Genomic DNA, 18,872 nt, shown 5'->3' with positions numbered 1-18,872 from the left:
ATAACCCCAGTAAATCTCATTGGTTCACCAAATTGGACTTTGGTGGTATCTGTACTTTGTTTTGTCCTGGGTTACATATCTGGGGTGAATAAACATATATATTTCATCTCCCCAGGAAAAGTTTTGTCATATAAGATCATTTTGACATAACTAGAGACCTATGGGAGAAATGGGGCAATATATGGTGGTTTACATGAAAATTGCCTTCACATCATTGGTCCAAGTATTTGAACAATTGGTCTATGGTTGTTGATACTGTTTGGGTAGGGTATGGAAACATCAGAAAGTAAAGCTTTGCTAAAGAAAGAACATTCTCTCTCTCTCTCTTTCTCATTCTTTATATGGATAAAATGTGAATACGAGCTTTCTATTTGTCTATCTGTTGTTATGCCTCCCCTTCCATTTATGGGTTTATCCTTCTAGAGCCATAAGCCAAAAGCATGAGTTAATTTTTACACACACGTTTGTGTGTGTGTGTGTGTGTGTGTGTGTATGTGTGTGCGTGTGTGTGTGTGCATGTGTGTGTGTGCGTGTGTGTGTGTCTGTGTGTTGCCTGTATGTATGTTCTGTATTTCACATGAATGAAGAGTCAGTACAGGCAAAAGATGTAAACATTCCTCATGGACTGGACTTATACATGCAAACTTATGGAAGTGCTCCTAACTGTTGTACCATCTCTCTAGCCTTCATATACAATTTTTCTCGTGTTTTTAACCACAAAAAGTTACTGATGTGTTTTGTTTTATGGTATGATACCTGACAGTTAAGAGACATATTCTGAAAAAACTCTGTCCTTACAATTTTGAGCAGTGTTGAAATCATTAAATGCTATAGGGTGTTTTACAATTAGACTAAGTACTTTTTGTAATTCTGTATGAGATGGTAGAAGGTTATGCCTAAATAATTATATACTTGGGTGCTAATGAGTAAAAGGGTTGGTTAATTAGTGATAGTCAATAATTAACACAATCTACACTTATGAGACACACTTCTTGACATATATATATATCAACAGTTTCTTTAGTATTCTTAGCAATTTATTCACAAAAATTGTACTGAATTGCACTCAATGCTATTTCCCTATTATCATTCATAATGCTGACGTTCTGTTGAATTTTCACGGAAATATTGAAAAGTCTCACTTTATTTTTACTTTAATATGACTTTGTCTTCCATAGAAACAAAAGACACTTGAAATAAACTTCAATTTATTAAAAAATGCCCATGCTAGACCCTTTATTTGAAAGTAGGCTTTACAATAAAACCTTTGTAGTTGCTTCTAATATGTATTATTTTATCAAACTTCCTCCTCCCAATCATGCTGAAGTAAGAGGTTCTCAATAAGAAGTTATGACTCATTTGCTGTTTACTTTATCCTATGCATATATGGGAGGTTTTCTTTATATAAAATTGAGGCCTCTTGTTCATTATTTTGCTCCATATTCTACCATATCTAAAACTCCATGGAAGAAAGAATTTAATTAGATTTTTCATATTTGTGATGTTTATAGAATTTTATTTGAACCAAGAGATAATGGCCTCACATGATTTATGATCTTAGGTTCGGTCTTTTTTGGGGGGGTTCTTCATCTTCATTTTCATCCTTATCATAAGGGTCATCATCATTGTCACCATCAGTATCATATGGGTAATCCACTAAAGGAACAAGGCTACTACAGTGAACTCTACTCATTCCGTTGTCAGAATCATCACTTTCATATGAAGAACATTTGGAGACTTCAGATAATTTTCTCTTTGGGCATTCTATTTCATTTTCTCTTTCATTTGTCTCTTTAATTTTCATAAATAATTCATAATGATTTGGAAAGTCAGTTCCCATTGGTACAATAGCTCCTCCTCCTCCTCCTCCTCCTCCTCCTCCTCCTCCTCCTCCTCCTTCTTCTTTTTCTTCTTCTTTTTCTTCTGTTATTCCTCTACAACATATGTCTGCCTTGACTTTTACCTCCATAACTTGGATATGTCTACAACATATTTTCTGGTATATCATATTATGTAAATACCTTTGTATTCGACTTTCTCTCTTCTTCTCTTCTTCATATTTAGTCTTCAAACCTTTAAAGGTCTGAACATACTCAACTGATTCAAAAGCAGTAAAAAAATTTTCCACAATGTTTGCAATGAGAGACTTGATATTTTCTTGTCTTATAAATTCAAATAGCTCAATAATAGCTGAATTTAACATATTGTACTGAGGTCCATTATGCATAAAAGTACGTACAACTGGTTCAAACAGGTTTTGCTTAATTATGTAAAGATTATACATTTCATCTTTAAGGCCAATCATCTTTCTCATAAACCGGAGAGCACACAAAATCAGAAAAGTATGCTTTGAACTCATGAGCACCAAAATTCTGCTGAGTAAATTGTTGGTTAAAATATAATTTTTTATGTACATTGAGTGGCATTGTACACAAAATGTTAGTATTTCTAAAATTACTTCAAGTAATTGTGCATTTTGATAATTATCAGGGCAGATATTAGCCCTATTTTCATCACTGTAATTTTGTACTGTGGTAGACAAAATTGGTGCTATGAGAGTATTCATGCAATGTGTATAGAAGAAATTCAAAAATCCCTTTCTTTCACATCCATTAGCTGTGACATGCATATTTTCTGGATCAAGAAGAGCATGAAGAACTGCTGGCAAAATGATGCCTCGTGAAAATTCAGGATCAGAATCACAGATCATTCTTTTGATCATTATATTAATGAGAAGATCATCATTATTTTCACTGTTCTGAGCTTCTTCCATTGCATAAGCTTGTACTATGCGAGGATTATATTCTACTAGATAAGCAAATATATCTAGAGCAGCTATTTGTATTTGATTATCATTCATGTGCACTACAACTTTCAGAGTATTCATGATTCCTAACCTTATCAGTGTTTTTAGCAATGCATTTTTGTCTTGAGACTGTAATGTCTTAGCAAATACACAAAATTCCTTGAAGAATAATAACAACTCATACCTTCTATCATCACCTACAGTGTTATCTTTTAACTGAGTAAAAACTTCGAGCAAAAATTTTTCATCTTCTTGCAGCATGGTAATTATTTCAATTTTATTGAAAAAAATCATAGTGGTAAGATCGGAAAGAAGATTTGCTTGAAACATGGATGGGGTAGGCAACATAATATCATGAACATATTGCAATCTGTAGGTCTGTTGTATTTTTTGCCTAAGTTGGGTTTGGGTTATTGGAATAACTTCCTTAAATTTCACATTTTGAGTCAAGAATTCCCTGTGCCGTTTTGGCTGATTCAAATCAGGGCCATATTCGAGGCATCCTACCACATCCATAAAAAATTCATCAGAACACATGATTTTAAACAACCGTGTATCATTTAGAAATAGTATTCCTTTAATGACACTATTCAAATAGTGCAAGCCTTCTATGTTCAACTTTGTTTCACAAGTGTTGAACAGCTGTAGCAATTTTTTAATGTAACTTTCATTTTCTAAGACCAGCACCAGTCTTTCCTTGAGCCTTGGCATTTCACCAATAATAGTAAGTAAATTTGCCATGTTTTTGAGTGTAGGGAATTTATAATTTAACATCTCAATCTGATCCCAGTTCAGTGGCAGATTTTCAAAATTTTCTACATCATCAGTAAGTTCTTGTGTGATTTCTACATTTGGATCTTTTCCTTGAACTTGGCAGATATCTTTCCAGATCTCTTCACAACCATTTGGGTCCTGGAAATGTATTGCCATTCCTCGGTTCTTAGCTTCAAACCAAATGATTACCTCTCCTTGTTGTTTCTTAAAGGGCACGTTAGGATGTATCTTACACTCCATAATTGGTGAGCCATCTGATTCTGAGTGAACAAACAGGCACATACCCTGGAGTTTGATGAATTTTGATGAAATTTGTCCTGTACCTATGTCTTTCCACTGCTTGTCTTCTAACATGGCATAGACTTTCACTCTATGAAGTTTGTCTTTCATGTTCATCTCTGGCCTTACCTTGCTAGGCCACATCTTTGTGCATATGTCAGCTTTTTGCACTCTGTCCAGAAGTCACTGTTCCTCACGTTCTTGGCCAGAAAGTTTGCTGTGGTCACAATTCTGAAAAATCATAAGAGAGCAGATTACTGAGGGATAAATGTATAGCAGAGGCCACAAAAGGGTCCAAAGTCATTAGAATTACTTGCAGGAGAAAGCACTGACACTTCCCAATCCTCTCTTACTGAACTATTACCAACAAACCTCTCTCAGGAGCACTTGAGTCTATGAGCTTGCCTTTGTTCTGGCAGAATCTAGTGATGCATCCAAGAATCTTTCTAAAAAGAATGTTCTTATGTAACAGATACTCTTAAAGGGATCTGTCTCCTTACCTTAAAAATGAAAGCCTGGAAAATATTATATATTCTTTCTATATTGGATTTTATTTCTCAGAAGTATTTTCACTCATAAGTGTGATGCTTGGGCCTGTAAGCAAAAGGAAATTTCATTACCAACATTTTGGTATATGCTAACCTTCACGGTATATGCCAATGAAATGCTGGGGCAAATAAAAAAAATATATCATCTAAAAATAAGATGCCATCCCCAGAACCAGAAAAATAAAATTTTGTTTCAGTACAAGGCTTACTCCAGTACATCATGAACTCTGTATCACATGCCAATATATTCAGGGACGATCTTTCATTTTTATTAGATTTTTTTACTTACATTTTACATGTTATTCCCTTTCCCAGTTTCCTGTCCATAAACGCCCTACTCTGTCCCCCTTCTTCTATGAGGGTGTTCCCCCACCCATCCACCCACACCTTCTTGACTCTGCACCCTGACATTCCCCTACAATGGGGGAGGGTCCAGCTTTTGCAGGACCAAGGCTCTTCTCCAATTGGTGCCCAACAAGGCCATCCTCTGTTACATATGCAGCTGGAGCCATAGATCTATCTATGCATACTCTTTGGAGGGTAGTTTAGTCCCTGGGAGCTCTGGGTGGTTAGTATTCTTATGGGGTTGCAAGCCCATTCAGTTCCTTCAATCCTTTCTCTAACTTCTCCAGTGGGAACCCTGTTCTCAATCGAATGGTTGGCTGCAGAGATTCGCCTCTGTATTTGCCATGCTATGGCAGAGCCTAGCAGGAGAGGAATCTATCAGCATGCACTTCTTGGCATCCAAAATCATGTCTGAGGTTGATGACTATATGTATATGGACTGGATCGTCATGTGGAGCAGGATCTAAATGGCCATTCCTTCAGTCTCTGCTGCAAACTTTTTCTCCATATCTCCTCCTATGAATATTTTTGTTCAGCATTCTAAGGACTGAAGCATTTGCACTATGGTTGTCCTTCTTCTTGAGCTTCATGTGGTCTGTGGTTTGTATCTTGGTAAATCTGAGGTTGTGGGCTAATATCTACTTGTCAGTGAGAACATACCATGTATGGTTATTTGTGATTGAGTTACCTCACACAGGGTGAGTTTTTCTAGGTCCATCCATTTGCCTAAGAATTCGTGAAGTCATTGTTCTTAATAGCTGAGTAGTACGCTGTTGTGTAAATGTACCATATTTTCTGTATCCATTCCAGTTTTAAAAGACATTTGGGTTGATTCCAGATTCTGGCTATTATTAATAAGGTTGTTATGAACACAGTGTTCTCGATATATGTTGGAGCATATTTTGGACATATGTCCAGGAGAGGTATATCTTGGTCCTAGGTCATACTATGTTCAATTTTCTGAGGAACATCCAGATTGCTTGGTTAGAGTCACACCAGGGTATAATATATTATTTATATTATTTGTTACTATTTTGAAGGGCTTCATTTCCCTAATTTAATTCTCAGCCTGTTTTTTCTTTGAGTAGAGGAAGGCTACTGATTTGTTTGAGATAACGTTTTACCCAACCACTTTGCTGCACTCGTTTATCAGGCTTAGTAGTTCTCTGGTGGAACTTTTGGGATCACTTAAGTATTCTATCATATCGTCTGCAAATAGTGATATTTTGACTTCTTCCTTTCCAGTTTGTATCCCTTTGACCTCCTTTTGTTGTCTGATTGCTCTGTCTAGGACTTCAAGTCTATATAGAATAGGTAGGGAGAGAATGGACATTTTCTAGTCCCTGATTTTAGTGTGATTACTTAAAGTTTCTCTTCATTTAGTTTGATGTTGGCTACTGGTTTGCTCTATATTGTGTTACTATGTTTAGATATGGGTCGTGAATTCCTGAACTAAGACTTTTACTATGAAGTGGTACTGAATTTTGACAAATACTTTCTCAGCATCTAATGAGATAATGTGTTATTGTAATTGGTTTGGCCAATTTTTTTTGAATATTTCTGCACTGATATTCATAAAGGAAATTGTTCTGAAGTTCTTTCTTTTTGTAGATCTTTGTGTGGTTTAGATATAAACATAATTGTGGCTTCATAGATGGAATGGGTCAGTATTCCTTCTGTTTCTATTTTGTGGATTATTTCGGAGAATATTGGTATTAGGTCTTCTATGAATGTCTGATAGAATTCAGCACTAAACCCATCTTGTCTTGGGATTTTTTTTTTGGTGGGGAGAATTTGTTAAATCCTTCTATTTCTTTTTTTGGATTGTTTAGATGGTTTATCAGATCCTGTTTTAATTTTGGCACCTGGTATCTGTCAATAAAATTTTCCATTTCATCCAATTTTTCCAGTTTTGTTGAGCATAGGCTTTTGCAGTAGAATCTGATGATTTTTCTGTTGTTATCTCTCCCTTTTCATTTCCAATTTTGTTAATTGAATACTTCCACTCTGTGCCCTCTGGTTAGTCTGTCTAAGGGTTTATCTATCTTTTTGATTTTCTCAAAAAACCAGCTCCTGGTTTTGTTGATTCTTTTTATATTTCATTTTGTTTCTGCCTCATTGATTTCAGCCCTGATTCTGATTATTTTCTGTCATCTACTCCTCTTGGGTATATTTATTGCTTTTTTCCTAAAACTTTTGGGTGTACTATCAAGCTGCTGGTGTATGCTCTCTCCTGTTTCTTCTTAGAAGCACTTAGATCTATGACTTTTCCTTTAGCATTGCTTTTGTCATATCCCATAATTTTAACTATGTTGTGCCTTAATTTCCATTGAGTTCTTAAAATTCTTTAATTTCTTTATTTCTTCCTTGTCCAAGTTATCATTGAGTAGAGAGTTGTTCAGCTTCTATGTTTATGTGGGCTTTCTGTCATTTTTGTTGTTATTGAAGACCAGCCTCAGTCCGTTTTGATCTGACAGGATGTATGGGATTATTTCAATATTCTTGTATCTGTTCAGACCTGTTTAGTTACCAAATTTAAGGTCAGTTTTGGAGAAGGCACCATGATGTGCCGAGAAGAAGGTATGTTCTTTTATTTTCAGATGAAACGTTCTATAAATATCTGTTAAATCCATTTGTTTCATAACTTCTGTTAGTTTCTTTGTTTCTCTGATTAGATTCTGTTTCCAGGATATGTCCATTGCTGACAGTGTGGTGTTGAAGTCTCCCCAGTATTATTGTGTGAGATCCAGTATGTGCTTTGAGCTTTAGTAAGGTTTCTTTTATGAATGTAGGTGCCCTTGCATTTGGAGCATAGATATTTAGGTTTGTGAGATCATCTTAGTGGATTTTACCTTTGATGAAAATGAAGTGTCCATCCTTACCTTTTTGATAACTTTTGGTTGAAAGTCGATTTTATTTGATGTTAGAATGGCTACTTCAGTTTGTTTCCTGGGACCATTTGCTTAGAAAATATTTTCCCAGGCTTTTAATCTGAGGAAGTTTCTGTCATCGTCACTGAGGGATGTTTCCTATATGCAGCAAACTACTGGGTCTTCTTTATATATCCAATCTATTAGTTTATATCTTTTATTGGGGAATTAAGTCCATTGATGTAAAGAGATATTAAGGAACAGTGAGTATTGTTCCCTATTATTTTTGTTGTTAGAGGTATAATTATCTTTGTGTGGCTCTCTAACTTTTGGGTTTGTAGCAAAGAGACTACTGCTTTTTCTAGGGTGTAGTTTTCCTCCTTGGGTTGGAGATTACTCTCTATTACCCTTTGTAGGATTGGATTTGTACAAAGATATTGTGTAAATATGGTTTTGTCATGGAATAGCTTGGTTTCTCCATCTATGCTAATTGAGACTTTTGTAGGCATTTGCCTTCTCTAAGGGTCTGTATAACATTTTCCCAAGATCTTCTGGCTTTCATGGTCTCTGGTGTGAAGTCTGGTATAATATTGATAGGTGTGCCTTCGTATGTTACTTGACATTTTTCCCTTACTGTTTTTAACATTGTTTCTTTGTTTTCTGCATTTGTTGTTTTGACTATTAAATGATGGGAGATTTTTCTTTTCTGGTCCTATTGGGAGTTCTGTAAGATCATTTTATATTTATGGGCATCTCTTTCTTTAGATTAGTGAAGTTTTCTTATATAATTTTTTTGAAGATATTTACTGGCCTTTAAGTTGGGAATCTTTGCTTTCTTCTATCCTTAGGTTTGATCGTCTCATGTGTCCTGAATTTCCTGACTGTTTTCTGTTTCATAATTTCTCTGACAGTTGTGTCAATATTTTCTATGGTATCTTCTACCCCTGAGATTTTCTCTTCTATCTCTTGTATTCTGTTAGCTTGTGTCTATGACACTTGATGTCTTTTCTAGATTTTCAAATCTCTAGGTTTTTCTCTCTTTCTGATTTCTTTATTGTTTCTGTTTCCAGTTTTAGGTCCTGGATAGTTTTGTTCAATTCCCTCAATTGTTTAGTTGCGTTTTCCTATTATTTTTAAGGGATTTTTGTGTTTCCTCCATAAGGGCTTCTACTTGTTTACCTGTGTTGTCCTGCATTTCTTTAAAGGGATTATTTATGTCATTCTTAAAATCCTGTATAATCAACATAAGATGTGTTTTTAAATCCAAATCCAGTGTATTGGGATATCTAGTATTTGCTTTGGTGGGAGAACTAGATTCTGCTGATACCAAGTAGTCTTGATTTCTGTTGCTTAGTTTCTTGTGCTTGGCACCTGCCATCTGGTTATCTCTGGTGTTATCTGGTCTTACAGTCTCTGACAGTGCTTTGACCCTCCTGTAAGCCTGTATGTCAATATTCCTGGAGATCAGCTTTCTCTCAGAGTGATCTGGCTACAGAGTGCTTTGTCACAGCATCAGCTTGGATGTACATGGAACCCAGAAGGATCCATTTCCACAGGATCATTGGTTCTTGTGTCCATTGGGCTCCAGGCAGGTTCCTATTAGGCCAGGATATTGAACAGAAGTGGTGGTCTCCCCTGTGCACTTCTGAGAGCCCAGCTCTCTCCCACATACAGAGAGCTATGGGACTGGGTCAGCTCTGGATGCAGGCAGAAACTGCAAGGATCCTGTCCCTGACTGCTCTTTGATTCCTGTATCCTGAGGGCTCCCAATGGTACCCTCAGAGCAGAAGTGGTGGTCTCAGGTGTGTCAGTGTTTCTGGAGACTGGCTTTCAGCTCAGGGCTCAGGCAGATACCAGAAGACTCCTGTCCCATACTGCTCATATGTTCCTTTGTCCCGAGGGCTCCAGGCAGGCTCCCCTTGGACCAGGAATGTGAGCAGAATTGGTGGTCTCCTCTATGCTCTAAGGATTGTCCAAATTTCTGAGACTCTGCTCTCTCCTCTTGGGATCTGGGCACAGAGAGTTGTGGGAATGGGTCAGCTTGGCATGCAGGCAGAAACCAGAAGCATGGACAATCTTTTTATGACAGGGAAATTGTTAGCTCTCACATTCCATTCTGTTCAACATGAAATTTTGTCTTCCTGTGGATAAAATATGTCCTCAAATGTTTTCCTTTTTCTAATCATGACCTTTGTTACTGTAAACAATTGAGTCAAAGAGGAGGTGAGTGAAATTATGATAAGATATATTTTAAATTATGGCTCTATGATGCCTTGAATATGCTAAAGCCATTTCTGTGTCCCATCCAATATCCAACTCAAGCATAAACTATCTCCTCAACCACAGGCCACTCTTGCTAGAACACCAGAGAAGAAATGGAAACCAAGAACAAAAATCCATCAAAACAAATAAAAAAAAAACAGAAATTAAAAACAAACAGCAAAAACAACAACAACAACAACCATAACAACAACAACAAAATGAGCTGAAACAAAACTCAAAAGTTGATACTTAGACCACACAAATCCAGGTTCCTATACTCCAGTGTAAGAAAGCAATCAATAATGGTCAAGGTATTTTCTCAATAGCAGAACCTAGTTATCCTAGTCTAGCAAACGCTAAATATTCCACCACAGAGAAAGAACAAGAATGTATCAATAAAACCAACTCTGTGAAGAGGGAGGTTTTTAAAGAAGAAATGAAAAAGCCCCTAAACGCAATCAAGGGAAAACACAAATAATTGGAGGAAATGAATAAACTACACAAAGAAAGCCAGGAAAACATAAAAAGTTGTAGTATATAAATAAATTTCTTAAAGAAATCCAATAAAGCAGCTAAAAATAGAAGGAAATAAGTAAAATATTTCAAGACCTAAATGTGGAAATTGAAGCAATAAAGAAAAAACACAAACAGGGAATTCTGGAAAGCAAAAAAAAAAAAAATCTACAAAAATGGACAGGACCTACAGATGCAAGCATCAACAACAGAACACACGAGACAGAAGACAGAAGAGAGAACCATAGTCACTGAGGAAGTGATAGAACAAATAGATATTTCAAAGAAAATGTTGAATCTAAAAAATAATTGACACGAACCATCCAATAAATCTGGAATGTTATGAAGCCTAAGAATGATAGGAATAATGGAAGGAAAAAATTCCTCAGTTCAAGGCACAGAAAATATTTTTGATGAAGACATAGAAGAAGTTTTGCTAACATAAGAAGGTCATGGCTATAAAAGTATAAGAATCTTACAGAACACCAAATAATTGGACCAAAATGGAAAGTCTCTTCATCACATAATAAGCAAAACATTAAACACACAGTAAGGAAATATTAATAAATGATACAAGACAAAAAGCAACTAACATATAAAGGGAGATCCATTATAATTTCACCAGTCTCCGTATGAAGAAAATCCAAAAGTCATAAGGATGTGGAAAGATGTATTTCAGACTCTAAGAGATTACAGATATCACCCCAGACTACTCTACCCAGAAAAATTTTAATCAGAACTTATTGAGAAAATAAGATACTTACTCTAAAAGTAAAATTTAAACAATATCTATCTACAAACCCAGTCCTACAGAAGTTCCAAGAAGGAAAACTCCAATGTAAGGAGGTTAACTACATACAAGAAAACATAGACCATAAATAATCTCACATTAGCAAAACTAAGAGAAACGAAACATGAATATGCACAAACACAAACACACACACACGCGCACACACCACCACCACCACCAACAACAACAACAGTAACAACAACAACAACAACAACAACAACGACAAAATGAGCTGAAACAAAACTCAGAAGTTGACACTCAGACCACACAAATCCAGGCTCCTATACATAAGTGTAAGAAAGCAATCAATAATGGTCAAGGTATTTTCTCAGTAGCAGAGCCTAATTATCCTAGTCTAGGAAACACTGAATATTCCACCACAAAGAAAGAACAAGAATGTATCATTAAAATCAACTCTGTGAAGAGGGAGGTTTTTAAAGAGGAAATGAGAAAGCCCCTAAACACAATCTACACACACACACACACACACACACACACACACACACAGAAGGGGGCACACAATACACAAACACACACACACATATTCACAGACACAATAACTACTCCCCAAAATAACAACAATTAACAAAAAATTGCAATAAATGTTCATTGATATCTGAGAATATCAATGGACTCAATTCTACTACAAAAAGACAGTGATTAATAAAAAATTTTACAAAAAAACATTATCTGTCATCTGCTTCATATAAGAATTGTACCTTAACCTCAAAGATCAACATCAATTTAGAGTAGAGGGTTCAAAAGAGATTTTCTAAATGGATCTAAGAAACAAGTTGGTATAGACTTTCTAATATCTAACAAAATAGACTTAAAAAACAAAATTTATCAAATGAGATAGCAAAGGATAAGTACATCCAAATAGACATGGACATATGTAATTCCACATCAGCAAAAACAACTAAAGCACACACACACACACATATATACATATATACATACATACATACTACATACATAGAGACATACACACATACACACATACACACACACACACACACAGAGAGAGAGAGAGAGAGAGAGAGAGAGAGAGAGAGAGAGAGAGAGAGAGAATCAACATCAAAATAACAGGGAATAATGATCGCTGGTCATTAATATCTCACACATCAAGAGACTAAGTTTCTAAATACAAAGAAACAGGCTAAAAATATAAATTCAAACACAAGATCCATCATTCTGCTTCCTACAAGAAACACATCTAAACAATAAAGATAGACGTTACTTCAGAGTAAAGGTCAGGAAAGGGGGTTTTCCTGGCAACATACCTAAGAAGCAAGCTGGCATAGCAATTCTAATGGCTGATGTAATAGACCTTCATCTAAAATTAATCAAAAGGTACAAGGAAGGGCAGTTTTTCCTCATCAATAGAAAAATTTAAATTATGATATCTCCGTTTTGAACATCAATAACCCGAAGACAAGAGCACCCATATTTTTAAGAGAATCATTGCTAAAGCATAAACTTCATACCAAGCCCCATACAATGTTAGACAATTAAACACCCCACTCTCACCCATTCACAGGATATCTAGATGAAAACTAAACAGAAAAATAATGAAACTAACAGATATTATGCATAAAATGCAGCTAACAGACATGTGTAGAATATTTCACCCAAACATAAAAGAATATATATTCTTAATACCTCATGATTCCTTCTCCAAAGTTGATCATATAGTCTGTCACAGAATAAGTATCAAAGCATGCACAAAAAATGAAATAATGCATTGTATCTTATCAGACCACAAAAGTTAAAGCTGACAATTTAAACAACAACAGAAAGAACACAAACTTATGGAAACTGGACAGCTTTCTACTCAATGATCTCTGGGTCAGGAGATAAATAAAGTAATTAAAGATTTTTTTGAATTCAATGAAAATGAAGAAACAACATACCCAAAATTATGAGACATGATGAAATCTAAGAGATAAAGTAATAGCAATAAATGCCTTCATAAAGTAATTAAAAAGTTACCATATCAGCAGTTTAAAAGTTCACCTGGTAGAATTCTGCACTACATCCATGTGGCCCTGGGCTTTTTAAGGCTGGAAAGTTTTTTTATTATTATTATTATATATGAGTGCACTGTAGCTGTCTTCAGACACACCAGAAGAGGGCATCAGATTTCATTACAGATGGTTGTGAGCCGCCATGTGGTTACTGGGATTTGAACTCAGGACCTTGGGAAGAGCAGTCGGTGCTCTTAACCACTGAGCCATCTCTCCAGCCCCCGGCTGGAAAGTTTTTAATACTTCCTTTATTCCCTTAGAATATGGGGCCTGTTTAAATAGTTCACCTGCTCTGGATTTAATTTCCATGTGATATCTGTCCAGAAAGTAATCTATGTATCTATGTAATCTAGATTTTCTAGTTTTCTTGAATATAGACTTTTGTAGTAGGATCTGATCATTTTTCTGAATGTCCACAGTTTCTGTTGTTATGTTTCCCTTTTCATTTCTGATTATGTTTATTTGGATACCATCCCTATGGCCTCTGGTTAGTCTGGCTAAGGGTTTATCTATCTTTATTGATTTTCTCAAAAACAAGCTTTTGACTTTGCTAATTCTTTTATTATTCCTTTTGTTTCTATTTGGTTGATTTCTGCTCTGAGTTCCAATATTTCCTACATACTACTCCCTTTGGGTGTGTTTGCTTCTTTTCCTTCTAGGGCTTTCAGGTGGACTATTAAGTTGTTAGATGTTAATAGGATCATTCCAATTTCTTTACAAGTGCACATAGGGATATCAATTTTCCTTGTAGCACTACTTTCGTTATGTTCCATAAATTTGGGTGTGTTGTACCTTCATTTCTGATGAATTCTAAAATGTCTTTAATTTCTTTCCTTATTTCTTCCCTGAGCAAATTATCACTGAGTAGGGAGTTGTTCAGTTTCTATGAGCATGTGAGTTTCTGTTGTTTTTGTTCTTCTTGAAATTTAGCCTCTGTCTGTGGTGATCTGATGTGATGCATGGGATTATTTCAATTTTCTTGTGTCAGTTGAGGCTTGTTTTATGTCCAACTATATGGTCAATTTTGGAGAATGTACCATAAGAGTCTGAGAAGAAAGTATATTCTTTTGTTTTAGAGTGAAATATTTTGTAGATATATGTTAAAAATCTTTGGTTCATAACCTCTATAAGTTTCACTGTGTCTCTGTTTAGTTTCAGTTTCAATGACCAGTAAATTGGTGAGAATAGATTGTTAAAGTCAACTCGAAAAGATTAACAAGCCATAGGGTCCAAGTGAGGATGCTTTAATCCCCCTAGGAAGAGAGAAGGAACCAGAGTCCTGCAGGAGAGAGGGAAATGGGTGGGAGACAGGATGGGGATTGAAAAAGGGCAACATGGTCAGTTATGGGAGGGGTGAGAAAAGAAGCCCTGAGTCCGGCAGAAAGAAAGGAAATGTGCAATCTGTAGGGTTTCAGAGGTGAGGGGACCCACAGGAATATATCAGAGACCTGGGATTCAAAGGGTCAGACATTAGATGAAATGCTCAACAGCGGGGAGAAGGAACTTGTAGTGTCCCACTCCAGTAGAAAGACAGGGAATTAATTGGAGGGATGTGGTTTCCATTGCATAGTCAAAAACTTTTACTAAGAATTGTCTCTGTCTAAAAGAACTGCAGAGATACAAATGGAGAGAAGACTGAGGACTGATACAAATGGAGAGAAGACTGCGGAAAAACTTTTACTAAGAATTGTCTCTGTCTAAAAGAACTGCAGAGATACAAATGGAGAGAAGACTGAGGAAAAGACTGAGTCAAAAACTTTTACTAAGAATTGTCTCTGTCTAAAAGAACTGCAGAGATACAAATGGAGAGAAGACTGAGGAAAAGGAGGTCCAGAAACTTGGGATCCATATCAAAGGGAGGCTCCAAGGCCTGACATTATCACTGAAGCTAAGGTGTGCTTACAGACAGGAGCCTAGCATGACTATCCTCCGAGAGGACAAACAAGCAGCTGATGGAGACAGATGCAGTTATTTTACCCAATACAAAGACAGCAGCCATTTACCACTCTGATTGAATTAGGGAAAGGCTAGAAGAAGTTGAGGAAGAGAGCAACCACTTGGGAACATCATCGGCCTCAATTAACCTAGACTGCTAAGGTGCCTCAGACCCTGAGCCACCAAACAGGAAGTATACAACAGCTGATATGAGGCCCCCAACACATTTCGAGCAGAAGACTGCCTGGTCTAGCCACAGTGAGGGAAAAGGCACCTAACGTTTGAGAGATTTGAGGCCCCAGGGAGTGGGGAGGACTGACAGATGCTGGGATGATGGTGGGAACATCCTCTTGGAGACAGTGTGGAGGATTATTGGGATGTGGAACTATGGGAGGGAAGACTGGAAGGGTGTTATGACTGGACTATAAAAAATAAAAGTAATAAAAAGTAAATATATATATATATATATATATATATATATATATATGAATTCTCTAGAATCAAAAGGAGCAAACAAGCCAAAGAGGAGTAGAATATTCAGGAAATAAATTAACTTGGTGCTGAAATCAGTAATTTGGAAACAAGGAAAACAATACAAAGAATCAATGAAACCAAGAGCTGGTTCTGTTGTTGTAAAATTATAAAAAAAAATATAAATGTTGTCTTTTACTCCCTCTAGATCTGGCATTGTGGTGCCCCAAAATATCTGGTAGATATCTTGCCAGAAGCACACATCTCAATTCCAGGGAGGCACAGACTAGCCACCACATACTCTCTTACACTTAAATTGCTACATGAAAGACCATACAACACAATAACCTTAGATACAATTGATAAGATATAATTTCCTAACTAAACATACAAAGCCCGGTACACATCCATCCCTTAAGAACATTCATAACAACCTGTGAAGGTACAGCATGGACTCTTAATGTCAGCCTCCATGTTCTCTCTCAGCTACCTCTCGCGTTCTCCTGTCTCTTCCATTCCAGTCTCCTCCTCTTCCTTCATACTTTTCTCTTCCTCATCCTTCCTTCTTGTCAAAGGACAGACCTCATTCTATCTTGTACCTGCCTCACCTGTGACATCATCTCACATTTTACCCTTTTTGTCTAATTAAAAAAAAGAACTTTTCTCTCAAATATAAGCTGAGTATAACTATTATCATTTTGTAATTAAAAGCATAAAATATATCTAACACCCACTCCAACACTTTATCAGTTAAACAAAACATTTATTTATCCATTCAAGCTTAAAAAAGGCTTAAAATCTATGTTATATCCTGGCTAGCTTGTACAGTATCTAATAACTATCTAATAAAATATGTATTTTCAGAGTTAAACAGCCTGATAGTCTATGAAACTATAATCACTTTTCAACCCTGTCAGAAATCTGAGAATGACCAAATATCTGTACACATCAGGAGCCTAACACAGCTTCCAGAACTGAGAGGTTGTGTAGACAAATCTCTACTAGCACAGTCCTCTGTTAGCAACATCTGAGCACAAGTCTTCAGCCTTCTGGCCCAAAATCAACTTACAGACTCTTGAAATGCAGATTTTTGAAGGGCTGACCACCCTGTCTTGGCAGAGCTTATCAGTCAACTATTCTTCATAATTTGTCCTTTCCTGGACAGTATTAGTCTGCAGGTGAAACAGGCAGTTTTGTCCAGTGGCTGCCTAGCCACAAAGTATTGCCTCACCTGGAGGTAGAGATGTTCAAATTTTTCATTAAATCCACCAAAGGGGAACTTTTAGGAGCAAATATTTCTCAACAAAAGATAAATAACTTTTAATCTCATATTTTGTGAATTCATGACATTTTTGAAAACCATCCATCTATATAAGGGAATCTGGACTGTGGTCTCCATATCCTAAATACTATCTTAAAAGTACTCTCACAAACTCAGAGCCATGAATTTGCCATTTGGCCCTCTACTCACAGGTGCAATCAACTCAGTAGTTTGTAATGACATCAATAGAAGGACTGACTCTAAACCTTATACTCTTAAATCTGCTTACAAATAAATTCTATACCAAAGCAAAGATATGATCCCAGCCTAGCTACCAAATGAGATTATGATTTTTTAACTCAATCTAGCTAATTCCTCCCTGTTAAATTACCACCATTTCTAAATTCCTCATAAAAACAACTTTAAAATAACCACTTTCAGCCTCCCAAAAGTCCAGGGAATTGGGGCGATGACTCCTCAATAACTTCTTCAAGCTGTACATTTGCTTTGAGATATCCTTGGGGGTAGGGGTTAGGAAGAATGAAGCAAATGCTGTAGCTGGATGTGTCCTGTTTGGACCCAGCTGAAAGTCCTTGAAACCAGTAATCCATGTAGGCACACTCTGCAAAATACAAGTCTCAAGACAAAAGTTTCGAATCGAGATATCTTTTTGTTTGATTCTCCTGAATCTGATTTTTCAGGTGGTCTCCCTCTCTCAAATCTGATCAATATGATTCTGAGAAGTTTCCAGAGCCTAATCACATTTTTTAAAAACAAAAAGACAAAATCTTTCTCCCAAAATACTGCGTTCCATAGTCTGTAACCAGAAAAGCTTGTCTCTTGCACTCTCTCTCAGAGTAATAATATAACCATGACATTCAAAATCACACCCATTATGAATATTAAACAATTTTAAAAAAAGGAAGTAAGCTAAACAATAGTTTTACACAATGAGCCCGATAGGCTTTTATACTCTGTGACATCAGAAAATAAACTCAAAATTCCCATGGAGCCCACGTTAAGAGAATCTGAGTTTGCTATTGGGGCAAATATAAAAAATAACCAGAAACCCTTGCTAGCTGGCATCAATGAGCCATACAGCCTTTAGCAGGGTAATTAATAGAACAAACTAAACACCTTCTATCAACTCTAATATCAATAAGACACTTATGAAACTAGTACTTTAGCCCAAATATATCCATCTGGTAAGCTTTCTACCAGAGCCACAGGTTTTTATTTAACCTTAATAACTTGTAAATATCACAATACTCTACTTAGAGTCAGTGAATAATTTTGCCTATATAAGTCCTGAAACATGGATGAAAATCCCCACATGATTCGAGTATTCTCTTCCTTTTAAAATGAAACTTAATCACTTTCTAATGATATCTGTCAAGAAGAAGAACCTTGTCAAATAGAAGCAGTCATTAAAGGTCTCCTAACCAAAAAGAGCTCAGGTCCAGATGGGTTCAGTGCAGAATTCTATCAGACTTTCATAGAAGACCTCATACCAATACTATCCAAACTATTCCACAAAATTGAAACACATGGAGCACTATCGAATTCCTTCTATGAAGCCAAAATTTCTCTTATATCTAAACCACACAAAGACCCGACAAAGAAAGAGAACTTCAGACCAATTTCCCTTATGAATATCAACGCAATAATACTCAATAAAATTCTGGCAAACCGAATCCGAGAGCACATCAAAACAATCACCCATCATTTTCAAGTAGGCTTCATCCCAGGCATGCAGGGATGGTTTAATATACGGAAAACCATCAACGTAATCCATTATATAAACAAACTGAAATAACTAAACCACATGATCATTTCATTAGACGTTGAGAAAGCATTTGACAAAATTCAACACCCCTTCATGATAAAAGTCCTGGAAAGAATTTGAATTCAAGGCCCATACCTAAACATAGTAAAAGCCATATACAGCAAACCACTGGCTAACAATAAACTAAATGGAGAGAAACTTGAAG

General features: G+C 36.2%; 1 protein-coding gene across 3 annotated transcripts in view; it reads right to left on the bottom strand.

The window, feature by feature from the left end:
• Window positions 1-219: 219 nt before the first annotated feature.
• Ppp4r3c (protein phosphatase 4 regulatory subunit 3C) overlaps window positions 220-18,872 on the bottom strand; it is a 108,488-nt gene continuing 89,835 nt past the window's right edge. The window contains 2 exon segments of one of the 3 annotated variants that reach the window (NM_001408851.1): window positions 220-4,090; window positions 4,232-4,289. In NM_001408851.1, the coding sequence (NP_001395780.1) occupies window positions 1,550-4,003 (2,454 nt within the window). In that variant the 5' untranslated portion in view covers window positions 4,004-4,090; window positions 4,232-4,289 and the 3' untranslated portion in view covers window positions 220-1,549. 3 annotated transcript variants of the gene reach the window in all.

The sequence above is a fragment of the Rattus norvegicus genome, chromosome X (assembly GCF_036323735.1).
Source record: "Rattus norvegicus strain BN/NHsdMcwi chromosome X, GRCr8, whole genome shotgun sequence".
Lineage (NCBI taxonomy): Eukaryota > Metazoa > Chordata > Mammalia > Rodentia > Muridae > Rattus > Rattus norvegicus.
This window is presented reverse-complemented; position numbering and strand designations above follow the sequence as displayed.